At 33.1% G+C, this 19762-nt stretch overlaps 1 protein-coding gene across 1 annotated transcript in view; it reads left to right on the top strand.

Moving 5' to 3' along the window:
- Positions 1–342: 342 nt before the first annotated feature.
- Positions 343–19762, top strand: part of LOC111711167 (uncharacterized) — a gene marked incomplete in the record, with an annotated part of 27102 nt that continues 7682 nt past the window's right edge. The window contains 4 exon segments of the mRNA XM_023485441.1: positions 343–362; positions 3304–3372; positions 7912–8032; positions 19429–19537. Of these exon segments, the coding sequence (XP_023341209.1) occupies positions 3319–3372; positions 7912–8032; positions 19429–19537 (284 nt within the window).

Raw genomic sequence — 19762 nt, 5'->3', positions numbered from 1 at the left:
TTTGAATTTCCCGAGTATCTGTTTTCCCCTTGACCTCTAGTCTCCACCCGTACTGACCGAAACCTGTTCACAGATATACAGTATCTAGTGCAGGGTCCGGAGAAGGTCTTACGCAACCTTTGCATTCCTCTTATCCGCTCCCGTCCGCAGAATAATTTCCTTCGGGATTAAAGTATTACTTAGATGTAATCTTAATTGAATAAATAAAACACCTCATAAGTCAGAAGATTTAAAACAATTTCTTGAAATAATTCTTTAACTAGTTTTTTTATTTCGGGAGGAAGGGTTGGTTTTAAGACCAAAGTATGTCCAGTTGAATAATAGGAGAATGAGCGGAACTTTGCACGGTTTTTATCCCTAATGTGCGTTGTTTTTGTAGGCGCACAGGGAAAGGTCGAACTTTACATTCTTGTTAAACGTCCTAACTTATAATAACTCTTGGAGGACATAGGCCATAGGGGACACAGGAAAAGGATAGATTGTGGATATATTGTAGACCTAAAGAGATGGAGTGGATACACGTTGTAGACCTTGAGACATGGAATAGATATATATTGTAGATCTAAAGAGTTGGAGTGGATACATATTGTAGACCTAAAGAGATAGAGTGGATACATATTTTAGACCTAGAGTGATGGAGTGGAATCATTTTGTAGACCTAGAGAGATGGAGTGGATACATATTGTAGACCTAGTAGATGAAGTGGATACATATTGTAGAACTAGAGAGATGGAGTGGATACATATTGTAGAACTAGAGAGATGGAGTGGATACATATTGTAAAACTAAAGAGATGGAGTGGATATATTGTAGACCTAGAGAGATGGAGTGGATACATACTGTAGAACTAGAGAGATGGAGTGGATACATATTGTAGAACTAGAGAGATGGAGTGGACACATATTGTAAAAATAAAGAGATGGAGTTGATATATTGTAGAACTAGAGAGATGGAGTGGATACATATTGTAGAACTAGAGAGATGGAGTGGATACATATTGTGGAAGAAGAGAGATGGAGTGGATACATATTGTAGAACTAGAGAGATGGAGTGGATACATATTGTAGAACTAGAGAGATGGAGTGGATACATATTGTGAAAGAAGAGCGATTGAGTGGATACATAATGTAGAACTAGAGAGATGGAGTGGATACATATTGTAGAACTAGAGAGATGGAGTGGATACATATTGTAGACCTAGAGAGATGGAGTGGATACATATTGTAGAACTAGAGAGACGGAGTGGATACATATTGTATAACTAGAGAGATGGAGTGGATACATATTGTAGAACTAGAGAGATGGAGTGGATACATATTGTAGAACTAGAGAGATGGAGTGGATAAATATTGTAGAACTAGAGAGATGGAGTGGGTACATATTGTAGAACTAGAGAGATGGAGTGGGTATATATTGTAGAACTAGAGAGATGGAGTGGATACATATTATAGACCTAGAGAGATGGAGTGGGTACATATTGTAGACCTAGAGAGATGGAGTGGATACATACTGTATTTTCTTCTCTCAAATTGAGTTTCCGACGAAGTTGAGGTTAAAATTCAAATATTCTGTCCCGTCCTAAAAGTCCTAATCGCGAGCTATGTGCAATCTCATATGATATGATTCACCCTGCTTAGTATACATTTAGTGCATTTATAAGTCACTACGGGTTTATACAAGTATTTACACCAGCTAAGTTCAATCCAATGTGATAGAAACACCCAGTATATCCTTGCAATCCGATATAATGTTAGACACCCTGTATAGCCTTGCAATATAATAAAATTTGAATCACCCTGTATATACTAGCAATACGATATAATTTGAATCATCCTGTATATACTATCAATACAATATAATTTAAATCCCTCTGCACAGTGCATATAATATATATAATAATAATAATATGTAATAATAATACAACATAATTTTAATCACCCTGTAAACCCTTGCAATATAATCTAATGTTAAGCACCCTGTATATCCTTGCAATAAAATCTAATATAAAACACCCTTTATATATCCTTGCAATAAAATCTAATATAAAACACCCTGTATAGTGTATATCCTTGCAAGCTAATATGATATAAAACACCCTGTATAGTGTATATCCTTGCAATCTAATATGATATAAAACACCCTGTATATATCCTTGAAATCTAATATGATCTAAAACACCCTGTATATATCTTTGCAATCTAATATGATATAAAACACCTTGTATATATCCTTGCAATCTAATATGATCTAAAACACCCTGTATATATACTTGCAATCTAATATGATCTAAAACACCCTGTATATATCCTTGCAATCTAATATGATCTAAAACACCCTGTATATATCCTTGCAATCTAATATGATTCATATTCTTCCTCCAAGCCCCCTCATTACAGGGTTCTAATTTCTATCCTATTACTATAGTGGATGCACTGCATTCCTTAGTTACCAGAATTAATAGGTTTAGATTTCTTTTATTGATAATTCCTTCAGTTGGTGTTTTCTTCATTTTTCTTCACGTTTCTTTTTATTCTTTTGTAAAATAGACAGAATTCATCCAACATTTGTTATCTTGTTGGTTTGATTTTATGCAGAATTATGAAGGGGGGAAATTATACGATTAGATTTTAGAATTTAAGTTAAGGTTTCAATCTTGAATGCAATTTACTTTAGGTTCACGTGATCTCCAGCATATATGTTCTTCTCTTTCCATTACTTTAGGTTGACGTGATCTCCAGCATATATGTTCTTCTCTTTCCATTACTTTCGGTTGACGTGATCTCCAAACACTTTTTTTCCTCTTTTCACTTTTCCTTTCATCCCTTCTCTGCATCCACCTTCACTCTTCCGTAATATCTTCATTCCTTTATTTTTTCTTCTTCCTCACTCTCAACTTCCTTATCATCTACCCCTTCCCCCCCCCCTCCTTATATTCTGTGTTTTAAGCCAGTCTTCCATCCGTGCTCACTAATAATTATATGTTTTTAAAGCTTAAATGTTTACAATATGGATTATGTATCCCCCCATCTGTATGAAGTACCCAGTACCCACATTATGTATATATTCCATACAAATACACTTCTTTCCTTGCATTTTATTCTTTGTGCAATATGCTATTTTTAGACTCTGTAAATGCGATCCAGATTGTTTTAAGATATATTATAATAGTGTTTTGTAATGAACTTCTATGTTCCTAGGTTATTATCAAACATATTTGATAATTATTTTGTTGATTTGTAATCCTTCTCCCGTTTTTATTTCTTCATTATTCCTCGTATTTTGTCTTAAAATATTGTTTTTTAGGACCATGTTGTTTTGATGATGAGACTGTGGAGATTGAGGCGGAGAAGTGATCCTAATCCTGATCCTCAGGTATTTAATCCTAATCCTGATCCTCATGTATTTAATCCTAATCCTGATCCTCAGGTATTTAATCCTAATACTGATCCTCAGGTATCTAATCCTAATCATTATCCTTAGGTATTTAATCCTAATTCTTCCTTGATCCTCATTAATTTAATCCTCTTTTTTGATCCTTTAGCCCTAATTCTGATCCTCAGAGGTATTCGATTCTCTTCATCGATCCTTTGATTTTAATCCTGATCCTCAGGTATTTAATCTTCTTCATTAATCCTTTCATCCTGATCCTGATCCTCAGGTATATAATTCTCTTAATTCATCCTTTAATCCTAATCCTGATCCTTAGGTATAAAATTCTTTTCATGATTCTTTAATCCTAATCCTGTCGTTGAGGTTTTAAATCCTCTTATTGATCCTTTTATACCTACTCCTTACGACTAGCTATTTGGTTATAACAATTTCAGATATATCCTCTAAACTAAACTATTTAAATCCTATTATTTAAATTTATTTGCATTCCGCTTTAGTTTCTGATTCATGTAATTAAAGTGTATTGTAATATTGTTGCTTCCTTGTATACACTTGTTTAATTGCAACCATCTGATAATACAATACAAAGAGACAGTTTACCAGCAAATATTATATAATATCAACTATACAGGCTGCAGGCTATTCATACCACATAATCAGTACGCATAATTCTCATTAGCATTGCCCAATATTTTCATTTAATTTCAAGGGACCCTCCATGAAAAGATGGCAATGTCCGATTCCTTAAGTTACCCTTAAAAGCTTTGTCCATGCTGAAGTATGAATTAGATGTCAATGTTTAAAATTTTGAAAACTGACTATTATCGATTGCATGGGTTTTCTACAAAAGTGGCTTGCGCATTTCTATTGCAGGAAAACATGTAGGAATTATCTATGGTAGGGTGGATGAGTAGGTTGGGTCATGGGTCTATTGTTAAACTATTCATTGATTAATGGAAAAGTTCTCTGCTTTGTGTTTTCGTGTATTTAGGGGGTCAAGGGGTCATTTCTGGGTTTTGGGCACAATTTGACATAAAATACATCAGATATATATGTAAACAAGGAAGGTTTTGACCTAACAGAGAGAAACTTAAAAGCACATATTCTTAATATGCAAACAGATCTTCTCCTTTCTGGTCATACTGTCAGAAAACCCGGATGCATGTAAAGATCGAATTAAAAAAAGAAAATATTATGAGTTTAGTAAGAATACAGAATGCAGAAAATATAATGAGTTTAGTAAGAATACAGAATACAGAAAATATAATGAGCTTAGTAAGAATACAGAATACAGAAAATATGAGTTTAGTAAGAATAAAGAATGCAGAAAATATAATGAGTTTAGTAAGAATACAGAATACACAAAATATAATGAGTTTAGTAAGAATACAGAATGCAGAAAATATAATGAGTTTAGTAAGAATACAGAATACAGAAAATATAATGAGTTTAATAAGCATACAGAATACAGAAAATATAATGAGCTTAGTAAGAATAAAGAATACAGGATACTTAATAAGTTTAGTATGAATACAGAATACTGAAAATATAATTAGTCTAGTAAGAATACAGATACAGAATATATAATGAGTTTAGTAAAAAAACAGAAAAAGGGAAAAAAGAACTGGTTTAATAAGAATACAGAATACAGAAAATATAATGGGTTTAGTAAGAATAAATGATACAGAATACAGAAAATATAATGGGTTTAGTAAGAATACATAATACAGAATACAGAAAATATGATTGGCTTAGTAAGAATGCATAATACAGAATACAGAAAATATGATGGGCTTAGTAAGAATACAGAATACAAAAAAAAATACCCGGCCATTGTAGTAAATTACGATTTAGCTATTTTTTCCATTTAAAGTGGACCCACTCAATTTAGAATCTTAAAACCAAGCTAAGAACATTCCCACATTCCCGTGGGTCTCCAAAGTTCCAAAGTAAAAATTTGAGGCAAACAGCCCAGTGGTTCCTGAGTTATGATCGGACATACAAACAGACAGACAGACAAACAGTGATTACAACTTTATACAGATACAGAATACAGAAAATATAATGGGTTTTATAAGAATACAGAATGCAGAAAATAGGATGGATAAACGAATTCATCAAATCTTGCTCCGGGGTCTTCACAGTGTCTAAACAATGATAAATTTAATCCAACTAATCCGACACAACGAATGAATTTTTAATTAACAATCTTTCTAATTAATTGTTCTGAATCCTGATCAGAATTTCATCTCAGACCCTCCACCCTTCTCTGTGTTATTGGTAGGATTGCCTTCACACTGCATCCTGCATATATTTACCGTGTATGTGTGAGGGTATACCTGGTGATGCTGCCTGGTTTGGGTTCCTCAACTTTCTCCAAGGTTCCGAACCTTGCAGGGTTTAAAACCTCTGCTGGTTTGGTTGGGAAACCATGATTGAAATTCAGATAAAGAATTCTCTGCTCGCCTTCAAAATACATACTCACTGCTCTGTGGGAGGTGTAGGGCGGGGAGGATTTAGGGAGGGGCAGATAGAGAGGGAGGGAGGTGGGGAGGGAATAAAATAGAGGGAAGGACATTCAAAATTGGGCGGGATTATTAGAAGTTAAGAAGGGAGGGGCTCGGGAATCAAGGAAGTGGGTATCAAAATCAGCTCAAATTTTAAATGAAAATTTCAGGTGTTATGGAAGCTGAGAGAAATAAATAATTGAAAATATAGATCAGGATTAGGAGTGTAGAGTCTAGAATAAAAAGAAAGGAGAGAGTCTAGAATGAAAGGAAAGTATAGAGTAAGAGTGTAGAGTCTAGAATAAAAAGAAAGGATAGATATAGAGTTTAAAGTCTAGAAAAGTGTGTAGAGTCTATAAAGGAAAGTGTAGAGTCTATAAAGGAAAGTGTAGAGTCTAGAAAGGAAAGTGTAGAGCCTATAAATGAAAGTGTAGAGTCTAGAAAGGAAAGTGTGTATAGTCGAGAAAGAAAAGTGTATAGCCTAGAAAGGAAAGTGTGTAGAGTCTAGAAAGGAAAGTGTTGAGTCTAGAAAGGAAAGTGAGAAATGCCAAGTATTGGGTGGAATAACAATATGCACTATGGTCATAGTTTAATCTTAAAATTCAATCTGAATCGCATTCGCATAGTTAAACTAGAATCAAGCTTATATGTATATTTTAACCAATAAAGGTGCAGGCTGAACATTTTAGTTCTTCAAACTTAAATTATTGGATACGTAGATACGCACTCCAACAGATAAAAATTATAGAGAACGATTTAAAGGTAATAGGAAGGTCTTTGTAGAAGAGCAAATTACATGAAAATAAATTAAGAAAACATCGTTAATCTGCCTCAAGATAGGTGAACGAATACAAAGACTGCTGGAAGCATTCTATAGATAAATCCAACTATGAGAGAAGGTCAAATCTTATATCATTTGAATTCAAACCAATAATATAAAACAGAATAGTAAATATTAATAGTTTAGAGTGGTAAATAAAGCTCTTTATCATTGAAAAAAATAATCAATTGCTTGATCAAATCTGAACTATTTCTGATTATAATATTTAAAAGCCCCATTGTTCTCAAATAATGCTCTTGAATGGAAAGATCAAAAGATCAAATCTGAATAAATTGTTTAGTCCAACAACTTTTTAAAGCTGAAAGGTTGAGCTACGACGAGGAGAAAGTGATGACAGGATTCATTGAAAGGATTTGAATGGGGTGCTAAACATGTAGTTTGTATATAAACTGCTGGAACTAACGTTTATTCATACAACGGATTAGACCTAACTTTCATCGTATCAAAGACCAAGCATGCATATGTAATATGTTTATAAACAAGCTTGCGCAAGAAACTGTTCATTGATATATATATAATATATATATTAGTAATTAATGTTCGCTGGTTTGTTTGTTTGTATGTCCGATCATAACTTGTAAACCCCCTTACCGATTTGCCACAAATTTTGAATGGGGAACTAGGAAGATACACGGGAATGTTAATAGCTCGGTTCAAACATTACAAGATGAATGGGTTGGTTTCAGAAGAGAAAGTTTAGCTTCCAGGCAACCCTGGGTTTCCAAGCTATTATTAGTATAAAGTTTCCAAGCTAGTATTAGTATAACGTTTCCAAGCTAGTATTAGTATAAAGTTTCCAAGCTAGTATTAGTATAAAGTTTCCAAGCTAGTATTAGTATAAAGTTTCCAAGCTAGTATTAGTATAAAGTTTCCAAGCTAGTATTAGTATAAAGTTTCCAAGCTAGTATTAGTATAAAGTTTCCAAGCTAGTATTAGTACAAAGTTTCCAAGCTAGTATTAGTACAAAGTTTCCAAAGCTAGTATTAGTATAAAGGCGGTGAAATACGAGTACTTGTATATTTTGAACTCCACAAAGAATATTTTTACATTTTTGACCGGGTAAAAGTACAAAAATTGCGTAAACATCCTTTCTTCTTATTCTTCCTTGTATCTAGTTTAATCAGACCTTGTATGTAAGACTGTAAAGATGCAATTAACATCATGTTGTTTCAGTTAACGGGGTTGCGCATTTCTCCGGAGAAGGTTGAGAAGAGGGAGAGGAACGGAGACGAGACCTGGTGCACGGTTTCACTGAACAGTTCTGCTCATACTACTCCGGGTTCATACAAGAAAGGTAAGGGTTAGAGAAGAAGAAAACTTAGTAAGCTAACGGCAATATATAAAATCAAATTATTTTTTAATAAATCACCTAAGTTCAAGGTTTAGAATCACTGAACTTCTCTAGATAAGATTTATTGATCAGGGTTCGGAAGCAACTTGACATGATTTATAATCTATCAGGGTCGGGTTAGTGAGCCATCCCTAGGTTCAATGAGACGGAGGAGATAATTAAACTAATGTTCTTCTCCTTCAAGTATCTTCGGAACCCAGATATATAAGTACTCAGAGCTTCCTTGAACACAGGAGCACTAGATTGGTGTATGCAGAGGGGGAGGGGAACTTCGGAAGCGTAAAGTTCGCATAAAATTACTCTTTGCTTTAAGTTAAGCTTCGCGCCCATCTCCTATTTCAACTTTTAATTGTGGCTTTATCTCTGAACATCTTCTCGTTGTACAGTATAAAACAAAAACAAAAAAAGTTTGCGGATTTCATAATATTTTTTTGTGCATTTTCAAAATTTTTCAAAAATAAAAAACTTTTAAACATAAATATTTAAAATTTTGAGCATTATTAAACATTCCCGGGGGTCACGTGGGGTCCCGCAAAAAATTTGGGCCCGATCGGTTCAGCCGTTTTGACGTTTATTGGATACAAAGAAACAAACAAACAAACAGACACACACCCAGACAGACAAGCCAAATTTATATATAGATATATCTACATTTGTTTAACAAGTTTTGATATTTCAGAGTTCGCTCATTTATATTTTTGATTCCAGAACTTGCTATACACGGCTTTTGGAATCCTTTATTAGTTAAAGAGAATACTCTTTAAACCCTTTAAACACTTTAAACCCTTTAAACCCTTTAAATTCGGAAAATATCTTCGTTTTTCTTATTTACAAGTGTTTAATTCTGATAATTTCCTCATGGTGTTTCTGCAGAAGAAATGTGTAAGTCACTTTTGTAGAGAAATCATAATTTAAATCAATGAATTTCTGAAAGTTAAACATGGATATATAATTGATTCTTGATACAGGGATTTTAAGAGAACCGTTGTGAATCGAAGGTCTCCCTTTACTTGAGAGCCTCATTTCATTTTCAGTGTTGAATTCTTGATTTTTCATCATTGCAGAGTTTTAGGTTGATTTTTCAATATTATCCGAGGAATATAGAACTTCTCTGTCATTGTTGTCAAGTTGCAATGACTGCATGTATATTGTAGATGTTGATAAAGATGTTTAGAATATTTTTCTCTTCTCTCCTAACATCAACAAAGGTTCAACATGACTTTAGATTGTAGCTGAGAACCTTATATAAAGGATTGTCGGGTTGAGACGGATAGGATGGTATCATGTTCATACATAATAGAGTTCTAGAATATCCTGCCTGGGGACTTAGCTCATTAATTAGGTACCTAGAGAGTCGGAGAACCTTGAACTTTCTTCAAATTAGTTTTCAGGTTCGCAGCAAACCCAGAACCATCCTTATTCGTCTTAATCTCAGCTCACTCAAACTATCGTCTGTCATAATCATTTGGCAAAACAAATGATTGGTTTGGAACCCTACTCCGATCCTGGAGATCGCAATCTATCCTAGATCAGTCTCTGCAAACTTGAAACCTTGTCCTGGTTCAGGGATAATCTTGGGTGGTTCTTTTATATAAATGAACTTTTTGGCGTTTCCCTGGTAAAAATGATCATAACGAAAATAGTTCAGATTTGTAATAACATTAACAAAAACTTACACTAGTAAAATTTGATAGATATTTGTTGTAAAATCATTTATTTTCACAGATTTTTTTTTCGTAGTTGTTAAAACAAGAGTTTCTCGTTTTTTTCTGATGTTTTGCATTGATAAGAACTGTTTTCTCAGCTCCCTATTGTAAAGAATAATATGTTGCGTCACCCAACATGAACTGTGTGTCCATATACAAAATCCATCACGAAATCCCGTTGAGAATGGATCTTTGACGCGCGTCTTTTGCGTTAGAAAAGTGATTACGCAATTCTTGTATAGGGAACCATGGGTGTCATGGTTATTCAAATTTGGCTGACCTATTCTTCATAATCCACACTATACAGTCGACTATACACTGCTACTTATTCTTCATAATCCACACTATACAGTCGACTATACACTGCTACTTATTCTTTTATGTCAGCTTTTTATTTCTTTATAACTATTACATAAAGGAACTGAGTATTAGAAAAAAACTAAAATTTTACTATCGTCATAACTTTGCAGCCCAATGTCGTAGACCTTAGACATTTCAAACTATGAATACTGGTAAATCAAATAATATGATTTTAAAATATCATAGTTTTACACTATCCAGTTGCAGAGATATTAGGTTTAGAAAATCTGAGTTTGTGACAAAAACTCAATTTCTTTATATTTATCAATGAATCTTCTATTCTAAATTCAAATTTTATCCCATTTGAGATTGTCTTCGACTTACGTTTAAAAAATTTGAGTCTTTGCAACAAATTCTGATTTTCTAATCCCTATATCTTTACAATCTGATATTTCAAACCTATATTATTTGCTCTGCCAGAATTCATAACTTTTAGCCAAGGTCTATGAAATTGGGTGGCAAAGAGTTTGTTGCAATGACTCAATTTCTTTGTTCTTTCTGATTCTTCCGAGTTTGACTTTTGAACATTTACCTTTACAATTAAATCCGTTTTTCATTTGTCGTTTCTTTAAATTTCCAATTGATATTTTCACTTTAACTCCTTTTTAATCTTGTGAACAACAATTAAAGTTGTGCATCTCGCATCTTTTTGCAGTTCGAGAATTGTAATTAGTATGGAGAAAGCGTCGTTTCACGATGATAATAATAATAATAATAAATTGATTTTAAATTGATTGATTGATTGAAGGTTGGCGGGAAGTTCCCGCGTTCTAATCAACAATAAATTGAGACAGATGATTTCCAAGTTTTTAACAAAATTTATCGGAATATAATATTAGATTACTCAGCGGTATTTTTACCTAATATTTTCTTGATTGAAACGAAACTTACAGATATTTTAAGTCGGTAATGTCGTCTTTAATCTCGTCGGGAAACATAAAAAAAATGAAAAGATTTCAACTACAGTGGTCTCCAGAAACTATGAAAAACAATGATGATTTTAAGTCTAAAGATATTATTTGTCCAATGAACATGAGAAAAAACATTTGAGCAGTGTGCATGGACCCATCTTACTTTATAGGCTGATTTTTTTGTAGTTTTATTTGAATCTATGTTTCAATCCTAATCTGAATGAATTTAATTGTTTTGATGTTTTAGTCTAAAAAATCTAAAAAATCTAAAAAATCTAAAAAATCTAAAAAATCTAAAAAATCTTAAAAAATCTAAAAATCTGAAAAATCTAAAAATGTTGAGTTAAATACAACACACGTTCATCCCATATACTTAAAGTATTGTTCTTAAGCTTTCCGGTTTTGTCGCCGGAAGTTCCGTCTCCGGTCTGAACTTAAACCTGGGGCGGAGCTAAACTGTATCCGGGATCTAATCTAAAACCAGGGTTCACCATTCTTCTCTTTTCTCCATGTACATCTGGTTCCCATGATCATTTAACTTATTACCACCCCTATTGTATTTACAACTCTTTTAATGCATTCTCGATCTATTGTTTAAAGTATCCTATACACTAGAATTATCTATCAGGATTTTAACAAAACATATTTGTTACCCCCCATCCTTCTCTGATATATCTGATAGGCAGGATATGAGATGTAAACCTAAATCTTTGTCTAGATTGCTGCAACATCTAGAAAAAGGTTTTCCTATCCTCCCATCCTGCCATCTTGTACTGATATCCTTCTTGCGGTACTTTAACTACAGGGTTCAAGTGTATCATATTGTTGTGTGGTTAAAGTGTTGGTTTTGCTGCACTTTCGGGGTATATGGAGACTATATAGAAGGATGGGGGTATTATGATACCAAATACACAACGTTATTCTAAAAACTTTAAAAGGGTTATCCACTATTAGGATGAGACTTTTCAGACGACTTTGAATTCTTCAAATTCCACGATTTAACGTTTTCCATTTGGTCCTGTAGGTAAAATCTTTCTTTTTAAAAATTCCAGTCGGGTTGAAAGACAGGAAATAAAATTAAATAAAATCCTTGCAGTCGTCTCAGATGTCGCATATTCTGTGGTTAACCCTGGTCAGTAACCATACAGTAGAAAAGTACAGCCTGCTGACAAACTTCGATGGGGAATGTTAATTTTTAATCTCTTTATATTGTTACAATCAAACCCAAAATAAGCAATATACGCTGGTCAACCTGATTTATGATAATTCACAACAGTTGTCAACATAGAGAATAGAATTTCTAGTAAATTCCCCTCTAATATATATTCTATTATCTATGGTTGTCAATCATTCACTTATGATACTCATTCATGGAGCTAAATTCAATTCTATTTGTTTCTAATATTGATTTGTGTTGCTGTGGTCGGATCAAAGTCAGGAATGAAATGTTTTCGGTTAGGTTTGGTTGTGATGAAACCACAAGTTCGGAGCAAGTTCTTAAATCAACCCTGAGCATATCTAATCTTTAATGATGGTCCGGGTTTATATATAGATATATTCTACAATTATGTATTATACATATATGCATATAAATTGTATGCGTAGGATTGATTACAATTGACAACATGTTGTGTCTCTAAGAGACTGTTCTCGGCTGCACACCGGACAAGCATCGTAACAAAACATCCTTTTAATAGACTTGAAAACAAGATGAAACGTTTGTTCATACTGTACAATTTTAATATTTTAAATTTTAGGGTTCAACTTTTTTTTTCACTTAAACAATATTTATAGAATATTTTCCTACAATTACGAAGGCCTTGTGTGGATTCTCTTTATGGGGGGGGTAAATTGCAGACACTATTTACACGATAAATGTATACTAATTGATTTCTGATTGCAGTATCAAGGAATCAGAGTTTCATTAATATAAATCAAATAATGAAGGAGCAGATCTAATCTAACTAAATCGGAGACCAAACCATGAGAATCTTGAGATGCATGAAGTTACTCCGGGTTCAAATAGAACTCGGGAGGAACTGTCTATGAAACTCCCTGAGTCCGCACTTTAATTGTGGTGGAAACAGATGGCTGGTCTTTACTTTAAACTGTTAAACTATGGTTGAAGGTGGATTAATGAATCTTTACTCTGGGGACAAATTAGCCCCTCAATTGTTTCAATCCTAGGTTTGATCTGACTTTACAGTTTCCGGTGTGTTCTCATTTCCCCAGTTCAAGGCATGTATTGTGATGTATCCGCTATAGGGTTTCCTCCGTCTCAGTAGATCTCACACTCTCCGCCAGCTAGGTTTAGGTTTCCTGTCATTCTCAGAGTGCTCTTTATACTTTCCGTCCTACTGAGATCAAGCAGAGATTTTGACGACCCGGAGAGAGGTTCAAGTGATACAAGTTGCTCAAGTTAGCATTGTGATGTAACGGTTACTTCTCAAGATTTATAACCATTCATAAGCATTAATCATAACAAACGTTATTTTGACAAAAAGAATTATTTATCACATTAAAAATCGCAGTTTTCCCCGAATTAATGCTTAGAAAAATGCCAACTTGACAAGTAAATTTTGATAATAAATCTGTCTAAGTACAGAGCATGTTTGAATGTATGTATTTACATCCAGGCAGTGGCTTGAATATGATGGATAAGGTTTCAAAATTCTCCACTCTACATAATTTAGGCTTTGACAAGCCAAGAGAAAATTCTTCAGTGGTTTCAAGGAACACCAAGGAATATGTAAGAATGGTTTATTATTCCATGGGGTGCATTTAGTAAAATAATGTATTTATTTATAAAGAATAATATTATGGTTAAACTATGAGTACATTACTTGGATAGAATTACAACTGGGTTGGATACACTATGATATAATTACCGCTGGGTTGGATACACTAGGATACTATTACAGATGGGATGGACACACATGGATATTATAACAACTGGGTTGGATACACTAGGATAAAATTACAACTGGGTTGGATACACTAGGATAGAATTACAGCTGGGTTGGATATACTAGGATAGAATTACAGCTGGGTTGGATACACTAGGATAGAATCAAAACTGGATCGGATACACTGGGATAGAATTACAACTGGGTTGGATACACTAGGATACAATTACAACTGGGTTGGATACACGAGGATACTATTACAGATGGGTTGGATAAACTAGGATAGAATTACAGCTGGGTTGGATACACTAGGATAGAATTACAGCTGGGTTGGATACACTAGGATACAATTACAACTGGTTTGGATACACGAGGATATATTTACAATTTGAAATAATAAACTAGAAGAGGTTGGATAATTTGGATATATTTACACGTTGAAATAATAAACTAGAATAGGTTGGATACATTAGGATATATTTACAATTTGAAATAATAAACTAGAAGAGGTTGGATAGATAAACCAGGAAGAAATTACAGGAAAAGGTTCTCCAAGGACGGAAAAGTAATATTTACGGAAACGTCCTGATTGACACTGAGCTTGACATTGAATTTAAGTGTTGGATGTTTGTGGGAAATCTTGTCATATTTGTCATTGAACTCCAGGTTTGATGATTCCTGCAGGGTAGATGAGAAGACGAGGAGATTATACCAACTCATACTAATCAGGGTTTAGAGGTTTAAGTAAGTTCTGAGGTTCTCCTGAACTGTAGGTTCTCTGTATTGTTGGATCTCCTGTATCCTTGGTTCTCCTGTATCGTTGGTTCTTTTGTATCGTTGGTTCTTTTGTATAGTTGGTTCTTCTGTATCGTTGGTTATTTTGTATCGTTGGTTCTTCTGTATCATTGTTTCTTCTGTATCGTTGGTTCGCCTGTATCGTTAATTCTTCTGTATTGTTGGTTTTCCTGTATCGTTGGTTCTCCTGTATTGTTGGTTCTTCTGTATCGTTGGTTCTCTTGTATCGTTGCTTCTCCTGTATCCCATCTTTATCCTAATTGACTTTAGCATAGTCTTGATTCTTTGTCATATTAAATCAAAACCTCTTTTTTCTTTTCATCTCATTCTTTTTTTACATAATGGGTTTCGTTGGGAGTTTTATGAATTTTCTCTATCTCATTATTTATTCTTCCGTCCTTCCATCCCCCCAATCTTTTGAACTTGAATTTATTTAATTCTATCCAAGGATCTATTTGTAAACAGATTCATATATCAGATCAATGTTATAAAGTTTTGGCAACTTCTTGACTTTTGGTTCAGAACTATCAAACAATATTTTTGTATAAATTATACAAACCCATCTTTTATCCATCAGAAACCTTTTCAAACTCACAGCACACCTCCATAATGTTTTCACTAATGACAGGAAATATAGATCTCAAGATCAGAATACACAATGCTAAATGATACCTAAGTGATATGCGGAGACAAACTTCTCCAAACCACTATTCAAGATACAACCATGGGCGGGTTGGATCCATCCTTCTGCTCCGAATCCAGCTCCGCAACCTAACTCAAGATGAACATATTTCGGGGTAATATTATTTAAAATATTGAATATTGTTCCTATTTTCATGTGCATCCCCGTTATCTGCAACATGTATTCCTGGTCTAATAAGTGTATAATAATCCAATATATTGGTTTGAGCACAAGCTTGTCTACCACCTGGAGAAGAATAGATAAGATCATGTAAACCACGCTCCGGCAATTTGTCCTGATCTTTTGAACTTGATAGAGCTCGGTACAGGGATAAATAGGTAGAGTTTAATGTAACAATAGGCAGGTGTATATATATATATATATGTATATATATATAAAACCGAGAACCTGCTCTGATTATTGCTTTTATAGTTATATATACATCTTTATATACTATAGCTTTATAAAGATAGGCTTGGTGGAGTGAGAATTAGATAAAAAGGATTTGAAAGAATGATGGATAGGAATTAAAGTAGAGGATACGAAAGAAGGAAATGTAGTAATGAGGGATAGGTAGAAAGAAACGAAGGGTAGGAACAAGGAAAGAATAGGAAAATGTGCACATGAAGGCTGAAAGGTAAGAAAAGGATAAGAATATGAATATGAATACCGAATGGACAAGAAAGGATAGGAAAATATGAAGACTAATTCGCCAGGAAAGGATGGGAAACTATAAAGACAGAATGGACAGGAAAGGATAGGAAATATGAAGACTTTCGACAGGAAAGGATGGGATCGGTAATATAAAGACTGAATGGACAGGAACGGATAGGAAAAAATGAAGCTTACAGTTAGAAAAGGATTGGAAAATATGAAGGTAAGGCAAGGATAGGCAAGGATAGGAAGAATTTGTATGTAAAGAAAAAAGACAGACCGGATAGGAAAAGATAGGAGGAATGTATGTAAAGAAAAGAGACAGACCGGATAGGAAAAGATAGGAGGATTGATAAAATGAAAGACAATAAAGGACGGATATTAAGAGAGGATAACTAAGAAGAAGAATAATATGAAATGGAAAGAAGAATGAGAAGAAAAAAGAAAGAAAAGGAAATAATAAATGACAAATTATCATATATGTGTATGCAACCTTATGCATTTATAAATAATAAATATGTAATGTATGTTCCGAGCTCTGTATGTCTAAGTTGTATCTAAAGAACCTCACTCAACTTTATATTGTCATTTAAAATCAATTTAACAAAGCATAAAGATCTTTATATACGTTTTAAAGCTATCGATAATTGTTCTGAATTAGTATTATAATCTTAGCCTAAGTAATTTAGATAATTCAATTAACTAGCAACTGTTGTCTTTGGTGCTAATGAAGATATATATCAAATATACAAATGTGAGAATTTAAACCATGTTCAACAATATTTCACAGGAATTCATTGATAATTTATATTATTAAGTCTCCAAAACAATTCAAGTTAATTATCTGTTGTCCTTGCAACCTTGAAATTAATAGAATTCGGAGATTATTTTCAATTTTATTTTTATTACTTCCATCCAAGACCTTCTTATAAGCTTGTCAACATTTAAAAATGTTCTTCATGAAAAATGAAATATTGTCTTGCATCCTGTATTTTATGTATCTTTTATCCTAAATCAAATATTTTATAACTACCTCCCTCTAATATTCTGTATTGTGTATCCATTTATTCTGTATCTCCGATCTTGTATTTTTTGCTGTTTCTGTTTTCCATATTCCATATTCTGTATCGAGTAGCCTGTATTTTTATTCTTACTGTCTACATGTATTCTGTATTATGTATCATATGTATTCTGTGCCAATATGTGTTTGTATTTTGAATTTTGCATGTAATAGCCTTTATTCTATTTTCCGTATTCTGTATTATATTTTCCGAAGTTTGTATTATGTTTTCCGGAGTCTGTATAATGTTTTTCGGAGTCTGTATAATGTTTTCCGAAGTCTGTATTATGTTTTCCGGAGTCTGTATTATGTTTTCCGGAGTCTGTATTATGATTTACGGAGACTGTAGTATGTTTTCCGGAGTCTGTATCATGTTTTCGGGTGTCTGTTTTATGTTTTATGAGTCTGTAATAAGCTTTCCATAGTCTGTATTATGTTTTCCATATGCTGTACTTTAAGTTTAGGATTCTGTTTGAATGTCATATTTATATATTATTATTCATCTTATTATTATATTATATCTTTTTTCCTTTTACGTACCTATATTTTCTTTCATTTTGTATCCCTTGTATCCTGAATCCTGTATCATGTATCCCTGATCCTGTATTTTGTATCCTAAAACCTGCATTTAGAATTAAAATTAGTTTTTTATTACTTTAAATGCAGCTTGAACAATCTAAAAGAAATAAAATCATTCCGCCATAAACTCAAAACTTCAACAAAAAACAGCCGATCGTTCCGTCCGACAAATCGTCGTTAAGGGACCCTATAAACTGCAGAGTACCTAAACAGATTTACAAAAATACCATTCTAGACTTTGTCCGATAAAGATTGTCGATTTTCCCTTTAATGCGATGAATATTGGAAATTTTACCTTTAATGCGATGAATATTGGAAAATTTCCCTTTAATGCGATGAGTATTGGATATTTTCCCTTTAATGCGATGAATATTGAAAATTTTCACTTTGATGCGATGGATATTGTAAATTTTCCCTTTACAACGATGAAGAATTGTCGATTTTCCCTTTTATGCGATGAATATTGAAAAATTTCTTGCGTCGAACGAAACCTCGTCAGTTTTTGAATATCCTACTTTTATACCGTTTATACTGTTTAAATGGTTAGCATTGTTAATTCTTAAGGCCACACCTTTAACAGAGGGTCACTTGAGATTACGGGGATAATTAAAATAAAAATAAGTGTCTGATTATGAATTTAGATAAAGGAATTGAGTCTTTGCCTTAAACTCAACTTTTCTAATCCCTATATCTTTCCAACATTATATTTTTTTAAGTTTCAAACTTAGACTATTTGATTCAACAGAATTCATAGTTTGAAATATCAAACGACATCGGGTAGCAAAGATATAGGAATTAGAAAATCGGAGTTTTGGGCAATAACTCCGTTTCTTTCGAAAATTCGTATTGAGAAAAAAATTTCGTAAAAACAATGTTTCCACATGGCTGCAGGGATAAACTTGATAACTTGGTTCTCAGAATAATTACATAATAACATTTAATATCAAACAATGCAAAATAAATCTAAAATCACACGAATGCAGTTATGAACATGGAAAATATTTGTGTAAAAAATTCACAAGAAAATTAGAAATTAAGACAGTTTTTAAGGTTTCATAATATGTAGATAAACCAAATGTCCTCCCTCAAAGACAGTAAACTATGGGCAAAACTTTGAGGTTTTTTACAAACAGGGGTTTCATTTTGTAAAATATAAAATTACTAGCTAGGCTTTCATTTCAATTGAACATGTTCTCTATACACTGTAAAACAATAAGAAACAAAAAAGTTAGCGGATTTTATAAAAAATCCGCGGATTTTCCAAAGGAATTGAGTCTTCGCCACAAATTCGAATTTTCTAATCTTTATATCTATGCAACCTGATGCTGTAAACTTTTGATGTTTCAAACTTTGATTATGTGATCCAACATAATTGATAGTCTGAAAAATCTAAGGTCTACAACATCGGGTTGAAAAGATATAAGAATTTTAAAATCAGAGTCAGTGGCAAAAACTCAATTCCTTTAATGAAAATCGAATTATGTCTATACATAAATGCATTACCATTTTTATACTTTTTTCTTTCAGATGCATTTTGATACCTGTCAATTATAATTATTATCATTCAATCTTTTTTCTTGAATTTTAAGTTTATCATTATCTTGAAGATATTAAGATGTCAGTTATTGCAATTTACTAATCTAAAAGCAACGAATTAGTTTTTAATTTTATTCTTGATATTTGTAGGTATTTCAAGCTGGGGAAGAAAGGTGGGACGAAGATTAGAACAGCTCTCTATCTCCGATAATGAGACTTTAACCTACAGTGTTAATCCATCCCTCAACAATATATCCAGGTACAGGGTTGACACTTCGAAGACGACTCTCGAATTTAAACTGCCTTCTCTATATTCATAATTCCCTTCAACTGTAAACTTGGATCTTGAACTTGAAAAATCATTATAAATCAGACATTAAAAGACTAATAATCAGGACGAAAACTGAATTTAACTTGGGAATCGTCAGATGTTAAGGGGTTCAGGTCGTCTTTACAGTCTCATCCGTAGTGGGTAACCCTGCAT

Source organism: Eurytemora carolleeae, unplaced genomic scaffold (assembly GCF_000591075.1).
Source record: "Eurytemora carolleeae unplaced genomic scaffold, Eaff_2.0 scaffold1133, whole genome shotgun sequence".
Lineage (NCBI taxonomy): Eukaryota > Metazoa > Arthropoda > Copepoda > Calanoida > Temoridae > Eurytemora > Eurytemora carolleeae.
This window is presented reverse-complemented; position numbering and strand designations above follow the sequence as displayed.